The sequence below is a fragment of the Manihot esculenta genome, chromosome 8, assembly GCF_001659605.2.
Source record: "Manihot esculenta cultivar AM560-2 chromosome 8, M.esculenta_v8, whole genome shotgun sequence".
NCBI lineage: Eukaryota > Viridiplantae > Streptophyta > Magnoliopsida > Malpighiales > Euphorbiaceae > Manihot > Manihot esculenta.
Genome location: NC_035168.2, coordinates 40,182,440 through 40,195,168, shown reverse-complemented (window position 1 = coordinate 40,195,168; position 12,729 = coordinate 40,182,440). Strand labels below are relative to the sequence as shown.

Below are 12,729 nucleotides of genomic sequence, written 5' to 3'. Positions count from 1 at the left end.
AATATTTATCTGAATTCGTTCTATTATATAATATATTTTTAAGATATAAATAATTAAAACTATTTATAAAAAAAATAAATTGAATTTATCTCAATTATCTTTTAGATTTACAATAGGATAGGTTGAATTTATCTAAAAATTTCTTTATTAAATTAGAAAGTTAAAACAAACTTACTGTAAAACTATTTCGGCGGAGACAATTCCCAATTCAACACCTAAATGGGTTGTATAGGGCCACTTCCGGCTTGTTTTCCCTCATCTACTCCGAATGTTGGCCATGGTTTGGTTTCTTATGTTTCTTGCTGTTTTCTTTTGTCTCCCCCATTGAGGTAGAAAGAGGGTGTTCTTTCAAATCTGGTGAAAGCTATAGTTCAAGAGTGGGACCGATAATTTCGCTCAAGGGAGGTTCATACATGAATGGATGGTGGGCCCTCCGAAGAGTTGTCGATAAAGTGACTCGATGCTTGACTTCCCTCGGGCTAAATAAGAATGAGATGCTAGTGAGAGTCGCTCCACCACCTCTGGAGACTGCTCTTGGTTGGCCAGAACTTGGAGGTCGGTTGGGTTCCTCGTGTTTGGGCGGCTTTCCAAATTAGGAGATTGTGGATATGCCTAGGGCCCAGTTGAAATGCAATCCAAGTGCATTGTTAAAAAACAAAAAAAATTGAAAATGAGAATGTTTTATTTCATACCGCCAATATCTAAGCTGAAATTTTTTATTTTATATATATATAATTTTTTTATTGGACAGAATATAGGTATAAATATATTAATTTTTCAATTGCGCGGGCGACAAGAGCGCCCAGACAAAATTTAGACACGAACTCAGATGGATAGATCTCATCATGTCATGTGACCTCCCATTCAGTTCAGCTTCAGCAGTTGCAATTTCAAAACCCTAATTCCTGAAAATTAGCTCAACTTTGAATATTCGTTATATACGCTGCCGTTTTATTCATTTTTTTTTATCTCTAATCTCCTTTGTTCCCCCGCTGTCCCCGTCGCCGCCGCCACTGCAAGTTCCACCAGGACTTCCGATAACTCAGGTGAGCTCTCGTTCAATCTTTTTGTTTGTTTATTTATTTATTTTTAAATTTCTCCGGTTCTTTTGGAATTGGCATTGCAAGGTTTAGCTACTCTGTTAGTTTTGTGACGAAAGTTTTGTACTTCCGTTATCGATTTTAGGGTTCTATCTCCCTACTCTCTTTATGTCTGTGGCCGAATCAATTGCTTGCATTTGTGTTGTGCTTTTAATTGGCGTATCTAGTTTTCTTGTGCCAAGCATACCAACTTTCGTGTTTTCTATTTGGTTTAGACTTGAAAAAATCCCTAAATGCAGGACTCTACGCATTTCCATTGGATTGATTTATTCGTTTTCTTCACCACATAGCAACTGATTTTAGTGTGTGTTTACTGTTTGGTGAATTACGGTTTAGTTGGTATTGGTAGTTTTCGCGTTTAAAAAACATTTTTGAAATAGGTTTGCTAATAGCTGTGATCGATTGCTTCTCTCCATTTATCTTTCGTTTCATTATCTTTCTTATCCAATTTTTGTTCTGGTCGATAGGTCACATGGGTTCTGAGATTTGTACGGATAAAATGGGGAAGAGCCAAGATTTATCGCAGAAGTTCACAGAAAGTTTGGATGAAACCTGTAGTGAAGAAGCTAATAAGGCAAAGGTTGAGCCATCTCTTGGGCCAATCACTCCTGATGCAAACAAAGAGAATGGGGATTTCGCTTTGGAGCCTAGTTCTCCTCTCACTGTGGTGACAAAACTGCCGACTTTATTCACCTTTGATTCCAAAACCAACAGAAATCAGGACCAGTTCCCCTATAATGATAATTTTAGCAGCCCGAAAACCCCCAAGGATGGTGTTTTTGACCCGTTTGCTCCAGGTCCTGATGATAAAGTCTTGGCTCCCCAGTCCAAGAAATACTTTGATGAGGCAGGGATTAGTGTTGCACGAAGACTTCACTTTGGATCTTCTCTCAAAGGTTTGGATCATGAAAGTCCTGGTGATGGAATGGAGTCCATTTCAGATGAGGAGATATTCAAATCAGTATATGAGAATCTCCTGGAGGCTATTGTTTCTAAGCAAACAGAGAGTGCTCTTGCTGAACTATCAAATATGGAATGGGATTCTGATTCTTGCAGGACACCTCCCTCAGCTTCTCAACTAAATGGAATTGCAGAAACTTGCCCTGGTGCTCCTTTGAAACCAACTGGTAAATCAAGGATTATTGATTTGGGATTATGCAGAAAACTTGAATTCTAACGGTATTGGATATTCTCTGTGCAACTGAGAACGTGACACTACACTGCCAACTAATTTTGCAAGTGTTCATTATGTGTTAGAGAAAAGCCCTAACTTTTGTGCCTCATAAGCTTAACTTCTGGTTATTAGAGATTTAATTTAGACAGGGAAAACTGCTGTCTGACCTAGATTACAGTGTAGTAGTAGCATTGTATAGGAATGTTTGATGCTTTATATCCTTGGAAATTATCTAGTGTTTCTTTTCTTAGTCAGCAACAAGAGTTCTTTGTTTATGTGCATGTTGTGTAATTATTATGTTAGCTTGTACATTCGTGAATATGAATTTCTTCCTTTCTGTCTGGTGGCATAGTGTTCAAACCGAATAAAATATTTGCATATGTATTTGTGCATTTATTATATTACACTTTAATTAATTCAACACTCTTGATAAAAATATTAGTCTGTCAATTATTAGCATCAATCTGATATGAGGTTGAAGTTATATGCTTTACACCCATAATGTAAAGCACCTTCTCATGGAAGAAATAATTTTGAAGTCTACTCTGGAGACAGCTGCACTAGCAAATGGTGTACTGTGGAGTAAGAGAAGCCCCTTGCTTATTTCTTCTGCAACTTGAACAATCTATGTGCCCCCTAAACCATCTATCCAAAGACAACACTGGTTGCAGAATGAATATGAAGCCTTCCCTTTCTATGTAGAAACTTGGTAGAGGGCATAATGGTGATACTCTGTTATGTTCTTTTTATTTTTCTTTTCCTGCTAGGCAATATATTGACAAAGCAAGCCAAGAAATTCATTGTGTAATGGAACCGTTCAATGTCGAGCATACATAGATGCATGTCCTCAAAGTCTCAGATTAAAAATTAGACCCAATTTTTTTATCCTGCTAGGTGTCTTTCTGATCAGTATTTCATAGCAGTGACTCTCTAATTGTCAACTAAGTGTGCTGGTGATACCATATTATGCTTAAGAGGTGGTATTTCATGGCAAAGAAAAGAGGATCTGGCGCCTATTTGATAAGCGTCAGGATCTGGCGCCATTCTAAATGACACCAGACCATTATTTATTTATTTTTTAATTTTTAAAAATGGCCTGACGCCACTTAGAGTGGCGTCAGGTCATAATTTTTTTATTTTTTTAATTATTAAAATATTATAATTATATTAATTAATTAATATATTATTTTTATATTATATTAATTTAATAATTATATTTATATTATATTTTTTATTATAATAAATTTTATTAATTTTAATCTATTTTTATAATAATATTATAATTAAATAATACTAATTATAAATTTATTCACCTGTTATTAAATATATATAAAAAATATTAAATTAAATAATTAATAAAAAAATTAATTAATTAATTTGATAAGCGTCAGAATCTAACCCATTTAAAATAACATCAAACTATTATTTATTTATTTTTTTTAATGTCTGGCATCATTTAGAGAGTTGCATGCCATTATTTATTTTTATTTTTTATTTATTAAAATATTATAATTATATTAATTAATTAATATATTATTTTTATATTATATTAATTTAATAATTATATTTATATTATATTTTTTATTATAATAAATTTTTTATAATATATTTTATTAATTTTAATATATTTTTATAATAATATTATAATTAAATAATACTAATTATAAATTTATTTATCTGTTATTAAATATATATAAAAAAAATACTAAATTAAATAATTAATAAAAAATTAATTAATTAATTTGATAAGCGTCAGGACCTGGTCCATTTAGAATGACGCGATCATTATTTTTTTTTTTTTTTAATTTTTAAAAATGATCTGGCGTCAGTGAGAGAGGTGCAGGCCATTATTTATTTTTATTTTTATTTATCAAAATATTATAATTATATTAATTAATTAATATATTATTTTTATATTATATTAATTTAATAATTATATTTATATTATATTTTTTTATAATAAATTTTTTATAATATATTTTATTAATTTTAATATGTTTTTATAATAATATTATAATTAAATAATACTAATTATAAATTTATTTATCTATTATTAAATATATATATATATATAAGAATACGGAATTAAATTATTAATAAAAAAATTTATTCGAATACATTTACCACTAGATTAAATTTGTGAGTACATAAATATTTAAAATTATAAAAATTAAATTTATTTTTATTGGACTGCTATTATACAGTAGTACATAATCACACAATAATATTAATGTCCTAATATTTGAGAGAATTATGAAATATATTATTATATGATTTGCTAACTATTGGGCTTATTTCACTCTAGAAAATGCTAAACCTAAAAAAGTAAAATACGCCCAAGATTTTAAAAGCTCACTTCATTTAGTCAATTCAGCATCTTCGGTTTTGATCCAGACACGGGAACACAGATCGGGCCGTTTGCAAGTCAGGGTCCAGCACGAGGATGATGTGACTTGAAGAAGTACAACAGGTCCAATCATTTCACAGTCTTGTCCCCGCATACACGCCGAAGGAATTAAATGGCCGCTAGCGTGGCGAGGGGTTAATCTCATTATTCTGAATTAAATGGCCGCTGGCGTGGAGAGGGGTTAATCTCATTATTCTGAATATGAGACTATTATGATTAAATATATAAAAATAATCCAATACTATTGTATAATTTTTATTATTTTAATAAATTAATACAGTAATTTTTTAATCACATAATAATATTATTTTATAACTCTACAAATTATTAAAATTAATTATAAACGGTTATTATATTTTATAAAAATATTTTTAATATATAAGAATATTGAAGGGATTATACACAAAAATATTTAAAATTATAATATTATCTACTGTTATGTTATTAAACATATATAAAATCACTTTACTGAACTAATTACTTAATTTATTTATTAAACTAATTACTTAATTTATTTATTTATTTTGATAAATTATAAACGATATGTATAAAATATTTAAAATTATTATATTATTGTGTTATTAAATATTATATGAAAATATTGAATTATAAATTATCAAAGAGAAATAAATAAATTAATTAATAGTATAATTTTATTTTATAATTCTAAATATTAATATATTTTATATATTAATATTTAATATATTTTATTATTAATATTTAAATTAAAAATGTTACTCACTTTATATAATTTTAGTGTTATAAAATTAATATTATTATGTAATTATATATATTATTATAAATTAATATTATTCTGTAGTTATGTATTACTGCACAAAGCAGTTTAATAAAAATAAATTTAATTTTTATAATTTTAAATATTTATATTAATTAATTAATTAATTTTTTATTAATTATTTAATTCAATATTTTTTATATATATTTAATAACAGGTAAATAAATTTATAATTAGTATTATTTAATTATAATATTATTATAAAAATATATTAAAATTAATAAAATATATTATAAAAAATTTATTATAATAAAAATATAATATAAATATAATTATTAAATTAATATAATATAAAAATAATATATTAATTAATTAATATAATTATAATATTTTAATAATTAAAAAAATAAAAAAATCATGGCCTAGGGTGACGTCAGGCCATTTTTAAAAATTAAAACAAAAAATAATAGTCTGACGCCTGACGATCCAATTCTAAATCCACAAATAATTTTTTCTCGACCCTAAACCCAAAAAATTATAAAATTTTCTACAACTAAATTGACAAAAAGCCCATACACTACAAAAATGGAGGAGATCACTAACGGACTTCACCAACGGATTAAAGTCCGTTAGTGACACTAACGGATTCACCTACGGACTATTTGAAATATATTCTCCACTAACGGATGAATTATCCGTCAGTGATCCGTTAAAAAAATATTAACGGATCTTTTACCGTTAGAAATCCGTGGGTGAAATAGTAAATTTATTATTTATTTCGTTTTTTCACTAACGGACTAAGCTTTCCGTTAGTGAATTGTGGAGCCAAATATACAACCCACGAGTGAATTCCTAAATCGTGTGTTTGCTTATTGATGAACCATTCAGCCATTCCTATTCTCTCACTGATTTCCACACCGCCGTCGCCTCCGTACTCCATCAGGCTGCTGCTCACCTCCCGCCAGAGGCACCACCTCCTCTCGCCGGTCACCGTCCACGACAGACGGAGCTCAAGGAACGTTAATCAAGAAACATAGGTTTGACACACGCCGTTGGTTCATTCTGCGGCCCGCTTCATGTTCTGCTGATCTGCTGCAGATCCCGAGCTGCACATGTTTCTGCAGCTCGCCTCTCTTTGATTCGCTGGTCCTGATCAGGTCACGTCCTTAAATGAAATCCCTAATTCCTTAAAATCAAAATCACTGAAATCTGAAGTTGCCTCCAACCTTTCCGTCGTTCACTGCCAAGTGCATCCATCGTCCGCCGCCATCAACGGTTCGCGGCCATCAACGGTTCGCCGCCATCGACCGTCGACAACGGAGCTTATTCTCAGCATCAATATCCACGGGCTCACTGAAATCGGAACTTGGGTCCAACCTCTCGGCCGTTCACTGCCCTGTTCATCCAATGTCCACCGCCATCAAAAGGTTCGCCGCCATCCACCGTCGAATTTCCCACTCCACGATTTCAAATTTCTTAGATTTTTTGTAATTTTTTGCTTGTTTAATTTTTTGCTTGTTAATTTTTTGCTTGTTAATTTTATGATACATTTATGCTTGTTTAATTTCTTTGCTCAAGCCGTTCCCATCATAGATTTTTTTTTCAAGCCCTTTTTTTTTTCCTTGCATTTTGACATTGCACCTGCTGGTGCACTGCACTTGCGAAGTGCACCTGCAGGTGCACAATTGGAAATGCACCTGCTGGTGCACTACGCAAGTGCACCAGCAGGTGCATTTTGAAATTGCACCTGCTGGTGCACTTCGCAAGTGCACCAGCAGGTGCACAATTGGAAATGCACCTGCTGGTGCACTTGCGTAGTGCACCAGCAGGTGCATTTTGAAATTGCACCTGCTGGTGCACTTCGCAAGTGCACCAGCAGGTGCACAATTGGAAATGCACCTGCATGTGCACTTCAAATCTTGTTCTTTGATTTCGTAAAGCAAAGTAAAAGTTAACTTCTGGAGTTATTAATTCTTCCACCTGTTCACTGTTTATCTCAACTTACTTTGTTCAGATTGGTGGAGGTGAGGCTCCTGATGAAACAACACTCTTGTGTTCCCGAGGTTCAGACAGGTATGCAGGACGACAATTGCATTGCTTTGCCCTTATCTTGTATCTCATTGGATTTCAGTTTAACTAGGACAATCCGTACATTGCATGTAAGTGACCATGAACTGGAGTTTAGGGATGATGCATTTATTCCAGTATACCAATAGTGAAGGATGATACTTCCTGCATTCTTGACCTTATGCTATGAGCAATATCTTTCATGCTTATTGTGCCTGTTATAGCATCATAAAACATGTTGAAATTAGTTATTATCATAGTTAGTAGCTATCACAAAAGTACCCATTCAATATCATCCTATTACCTTAAATATCAATATTAAGGCTCTGACATGCATGCAATTCTTGAGTAATTGAGATGTGGTTGTCTGCTGCTTGGTTTATCAGACTGATAAAGATTTACAGATTTCCATGCCTAGCTCTTCACTGCAAAATTTCGTTCTCCAACATCTTAGAGTAGACTCTTACAGGTCACTATCCTTTAATTTCCATCACAAGACATAATTGGTACTGTTGTTATTGTTTTTGCAGTGCATTGGAGTTCCTGTCCACTTGCAAATTGGCGAACCTAACAGTGAAGGCAGAGCTTGGTTGTTGCTTGCTTCATAGAAGTGGAAGGCTAACTATAGATGGCTGCATCCTTCAATGTGAGTCAAACCCTTTGGACTATCTCTCATGCCCAATCGTGACTACAGCTGGGGGGAGTGAGATTTTCTCCTCCTCTGTGAAGACTAGTTGTGATGGTGTTTCTGTTTCTCAAACTCGGATAGAAGGGGGTTCCAAGGCTGTTGTTACAAGTGGGAAGCTGGCTTTGCAGCGAGTTCGAGTCATCTGTTCTCGAACTTGTGTTTATTTCTGGTTTGATGTAGAAGATAACTGATGACATCTCAAGCTAGCCTGTAACATAATGAACCTAGCTTTTTATTTATTCTCATTGTTGAATTGATTCTGAATATAAATGCTTTCATTCAAGATAATTTCAGGGTTTTAAGAATAACCAGGAGTTACTTTGATGTCTACAAATCAGAGTTTATCTTCATAGTTATTGATTGCCAGGTTTAGGAGGCCAAGTAACGTTACCGGGAACACATAATAATGTATAAAAATAAACGGGTTTTCAATTTTATGGATCACCAACGGATTACCAACGGAAATTTCCGTAGGTGATCCGTTAGTGTCACCATCGGAAATTTCCGTTGGTGTTCCGTCACTGTCACCAACGGAAATTTCCGTTGGTGTTCCGTCAGTGTCACCAACGGAAAATTCCGTTGGTGATCCGTTGGTGTCACCAACGGGTAGAAATTTCCGTTGGTGAATAATTTACCAACGAGGATTTTGCAGACGGAATGAATCCGTTGGTGATCCGTTAGTGATATTGATCACCAACGGATTTTCAATGTTTACCAACGGAAATATCCGTTGGTAAACATCAAAATTCTTGTAGTGCATAGAATTACTACCTCACCTCGATCCGTTAAACAACCAATGTTATAGAAAAAATGATCGGCGTTTTTAATGCATTTTCAACTTTCACCGGCAGATTTGCAATTCCGCAGCTATAGAAACATGCTGGGCGTAGCAAAAACTAAATGGTATGGCTGTCATGCATTCAACTTCATATGAGAATAAAGTTCTATAATGCACTGATTATATGTATATATGGATTAATTTTGCATAAAATTTTATATAAGTATTCCATCTTTAATCTCCAGCATTTGAAATAATATTAGATGAATCCAAAAAAAAAATGTGGTCATATGTGTGCAAGAATTTGTATGTGTTGAGGTGAAGATCATTCAATTCAGCATCTCTGCGCAACCGTACAAGACAAATGGAGCTGGATTTTCTAAGAAAACTCAATAATTCTGAAACCAAAAATCAGATCGGCCTTAAACAGGAAATATTAACAATTCTTAATTGAAGACTTAATTGGTGGTAATTAACAATGCCGAGAAGCAAAACTAGCTGGGATCTAAAACCTGCAGTTATGTATTCTTCAACCAAAATCACATACATGTAGCTCTTTGTGAAATTTGCTATCATTACTCGGCCTTATTCTTGCACTCCCGTCTTTGAATCTTCGCGTCAGGAAAAACAAAAGTAAACTTACATGCAGAATTAGCGACGGCATGCTTCTTGAATATCCCCAGAAAAGTAATTCGACCAGGAATCGTTGTTCGTGTTTCCATTACAAGCTGTCCAGCCAATATATCATTGAGCAAGCTTTTAAGGTTTGATGATAACTCATTCCCTTCTACAGTAAGCCTGCAAGGAATCGTCACATCCCCCATGCTGGGTATCAAACCAGGGTCTATGTTGGCTTCTCCCATCTGGCTGCCTTGGTACAGAAGCAAACTCTTTCCAGGGCCATGCCTGAAGCTGGCGTAATTTGGGTTGTCGACAAGAAGCGTGAGATTAAGGGTGAGATTGAGTACAACGTTGAAAATTGGGAAAGAAGAGATACGAGGGGAGACGCTGCCGAGGGAAGCCGAGAGAAGATGGACATGAACTGCTCTAGCCTTGAACACTGACAATGCTAGAATAAGAATGATTAAGAATAGGAGCAATAAGAAGCCGAGAATCGTTCCTCCAACGATGCGGCAGCGATGGCTGTGCCACCGTGGCGTAGGTAGTTGATGATCACCAGTTTCTATCATTGCTGAGATTTAAAATGAGAGTGGCATAAACTTGTTGTTTGAGGGAAGGGAAGAGAAAGGAAGCAGTTAGTATAGAATTACAAGGTCAGGAATTGTTGGGAGAGGCTAAGTGGAAGCCATAAATGCGCCGATGGGTCGGATACAAAGATAGCTAACTCCTCTAATACTGGCGTTTAAAGAGCATTGATAATGGTCATGCTCATGGTCACTGGGGGGTTTTATGAATTTCATATACAAATTAAAACATTCTTTAAAAATGAAAATAATTAATTATTTGATATTATAATTTTTTTTATAATAAATTGTCTAAAATAATTTTAATTAATATATTTAAAGATCATGTTTTTCTCGATAATTATTTAGACAACAATGCTAAACGTGAGGCGAGTAATTTGAGAATGTTTTATTGTGAAAGAAATGCATTTGGATCCTAAATTTTCGTCAAAAGCACACGAGATACAAGAATTGCGTCAATATCAGAAAAAAAAAAATTCAATGTAACCGGAAATTAAAAGATTAATTAAGATAACAAAATTAGAAATACAATTATTAAATTATACAGTAATGTGTTATATTACTTTACTAATACAGAATCATCTCATGAACAAGAAAATCTCTACCAGACTCATGTTTCAAGAATTAAGCTAAATGGCTGGCCCTAACCTGTGCCATAGTATAATTAATTAATAATCTTAAAATACGCAAAAATATGAACTTGTTCTACAGCTTTGCCTTGTACTTGCAGTTCTGATCTCCAACCGTAGAATTGGAAATAAAGACAGTAATATCGCAGGTGGTTGTCGTGTCTGCACTCACTTTAAATATGTTAAAAATCAACACTTTTCCAGAAATCTTTATCACCGTGCTCACAGTCATGACACCCGATAAAACTTCTGTATATAATTGGGAATTGGATAGCAAGCGATCAGCCATCACCGTAACTGTTACATTCATGGGTTTGGTATCATCGGCTCCAATCTTTCCGGCGGGAATTGGAACTTCCCCAAAAACTTCACCTTTATAGTCCAACAAAGCAGAACCGTTTTTGTACTTGAAGCCCACCTTGTTTGGATTCGTAACGGTGAGATCCACGTCCAACGTCATATTTAGATTGACTCCCATCCTGGCGGAGTCTAAAGACACACGGAGGTTATTCAGAGTGATTGAGTCGACGGTGGTGGAGGGTTCTTTGGCTTTGAACACTGTAAATGCTAAGATGACCACCACCAGAACGAAAACCACGATGACGGCGGCTGTCACCCCAAGGCAAATGTTTCTACGCCTGTGTTTGCTCTTGGGTTTGGGTGGAGTTTGAGCTTCGGCATCTCTCGTATCTTTTGCTACCTTTGATGGGTTCAAAGCGGTTTCCTCCGTCTTCTGCATCGTATCTTCTCAGGCCCTTCAGTGTGATTCCGTTCTCTTGATCCTTTCACAGAACAACTTCGAGCTCTTGAGGGCGGTGGGGCTGCTATTCACCGAACCCTCCGAGTCTAGGCTATAAATATGTGCTGCCCTTTGACTTGGTGGGCTTAATTTATTAATTGGGTGGTGTGGAAGATATTATTATAGTATAATACAGTTTTGCAGGCGTCATGAGTTGAATCTTGAAAGCGTGTTGGTTCGATTTCTTCATGGACCAGGACCTGGAGTTGGCAAGTCTTGAGCAGACTTAAAGTTGTTGTGTTTAGAATGGGTTAACGCTGCCTGTCAGTAAATGGTCACGAGTTGTCTTGTGCACAACAAGCCACTTCTTAGGAAGATGGTGATAATTGTCTGAAACTGGAAGCATCAGAAGTACAAAGATAGTTAGAGAAAAGCATCCAATCTGCTGGGAGGATTAGTAAAAAGTTAGGCTTTCGGTTTGAATTTTTTTTTTATAAATATTTTTACTTGATACAATTCAAAGTGTTTTACTGAGAATTTTCTTTAAAAAATCACGTTTTTTAATTTAATAATCGCTTCACTGTAAGTTTTTCCTGTAAATGTGCAGCAGGGGAGAGCCTTCCCAGTTCCCGTCCTATATATTTGGTCAAGTTGGCTGTGCTTCCAGAAGCACTCGTTCCCGGTTTCCTTGGGGCGCTTATCTTTTCTTAATTGTACATAATCCGTCAAAAAAGAGTGATGTGACTCAAGATCCTAGGCCCACCCTCATTTAATATATTAATTAACATAATTTATAAATTATTATTTTTTAGAAAAATATATTACAATAAGATGACATAATACTGAGATATTATTAAATATATAGTTTTTATGTGTTAAGAATGCAAAAGGAAATTAAAATTACATGTAGTGAAGTAAATTAACAAGTTCCTAAGAAATGAATGAATTTTAAAATGAGTTGATTCTGATGTGTGGTTATAAAGAAATTAGTTGCTGAGCTCTTTGAAACGTTCAACAACAACATAGAAGTAAAATAATAAAAAATAAAAAAAACTTGAATTCCATAGTTGAAATTTGAAGTGGAATAATTTCATCCAAAATTATTATTATTATTCAATTTAGAAAATGATGGAACCATGGACCTCATGACCTATATACTTTAATTTTATATTTGAAAATGGTTATCTTAATTACACGCGTTTGCTT

General features: G+C 33.8%; 4 protein-coding genes across 4 annotated transcripts; 2 read left to right on the top strand and 2 right to left on the bottom strand.

Annotated features, from left to right (window-relative positions):
• Nucleotides 1–780: 780 nt before the first annotated feature.
• LOC110620546 (cyclin-dependent protein kinase inhibitor SMR11) lies at nt 781–2,615 on the top strand. The gene is made up of 2 exons (XM_021764335.2): nt 781–1,046; nt 1,568–2,615. The coding sequence occupies exon 2, from the start codon at nt 1,573–1,575 to the stop codon at nt 2,275–2,277; it is 705 nt and encodes a 234-aa protein (XP_021620027.1). The 5' UTR covers nt 781–1,046; nt 1,568–1,572; the 3' UTR covers nt 2,278–2,615.
• A 3,941-nt stretch (nt 2,616–6,556) lies between these two features.
• LOC122724342 (F-box protein SKIP5-like) lies at nt 6,557–8,460 on the top strand (the record flags this gene model as incomplete). Its single annotated transcript, XM_043958887.1, has 3 exons — nt 6,557–6,844; nt 7,432–7,490; nt 8,015–8,460. Coding segments are annotated over 3 exons (696 nt in total), but the record flags the coding sequence as incomplete, so codon positions are not given.
• A 1,065-nt stretch (nt 8,461–9,525) lies between these two features.
• On the bottom strand, nt 9,526–10,140 carry LOC110621623. Its single transcript, XM_021765888.1, has one exon. The coding sequence runs from the start codon at nt 10,138–10,140 to the stop codon at nt 9,526–9,528; it is 615 nt and encodes a 204-aa protein (XP_021621580.1).
• A 720-nt stretch (nt 10,141–10,860) lies between these two features.
• LOC110621622 lies at nt 10,861–11,523 on the bottom strand. Its single transcript, XM_021765887.1, has one exon. It carries the CDS (start codon nt 11,521–11,523, stop codon nt 10,861–10,863), a length of 663 nt encoding a protein of 220 aa, XP_021621579.1.
• Between the last annotated feature and the right edge of the window lie 1,206 nt (nt 11,524–12,729).

Excerpts from the sequence above, each read along its gene's own strand:
- LOC110621623 (XM_021765888.1), bottom strand. The coding sequence starts at position 10,140 with ATGATAGAAACTGGTGATCATCAACTACCTACGCCACGGTGGCACAGC.
- LOC110620546 (XM_021764335.2), top strand. The coding sequence starts at position 1,573 with ATGGGTTCTGAGATTTGTACGGATAAAATGGGGAAGAGCCAAGATTTA.
- LOC110621622 (XM_021765887.1), bottom strand. The coding sequence starts at position 11,523 with ATGCAGAAGACGGAGGAAACCGCTTTGAACCCATCAAAGGTAGCAAAA.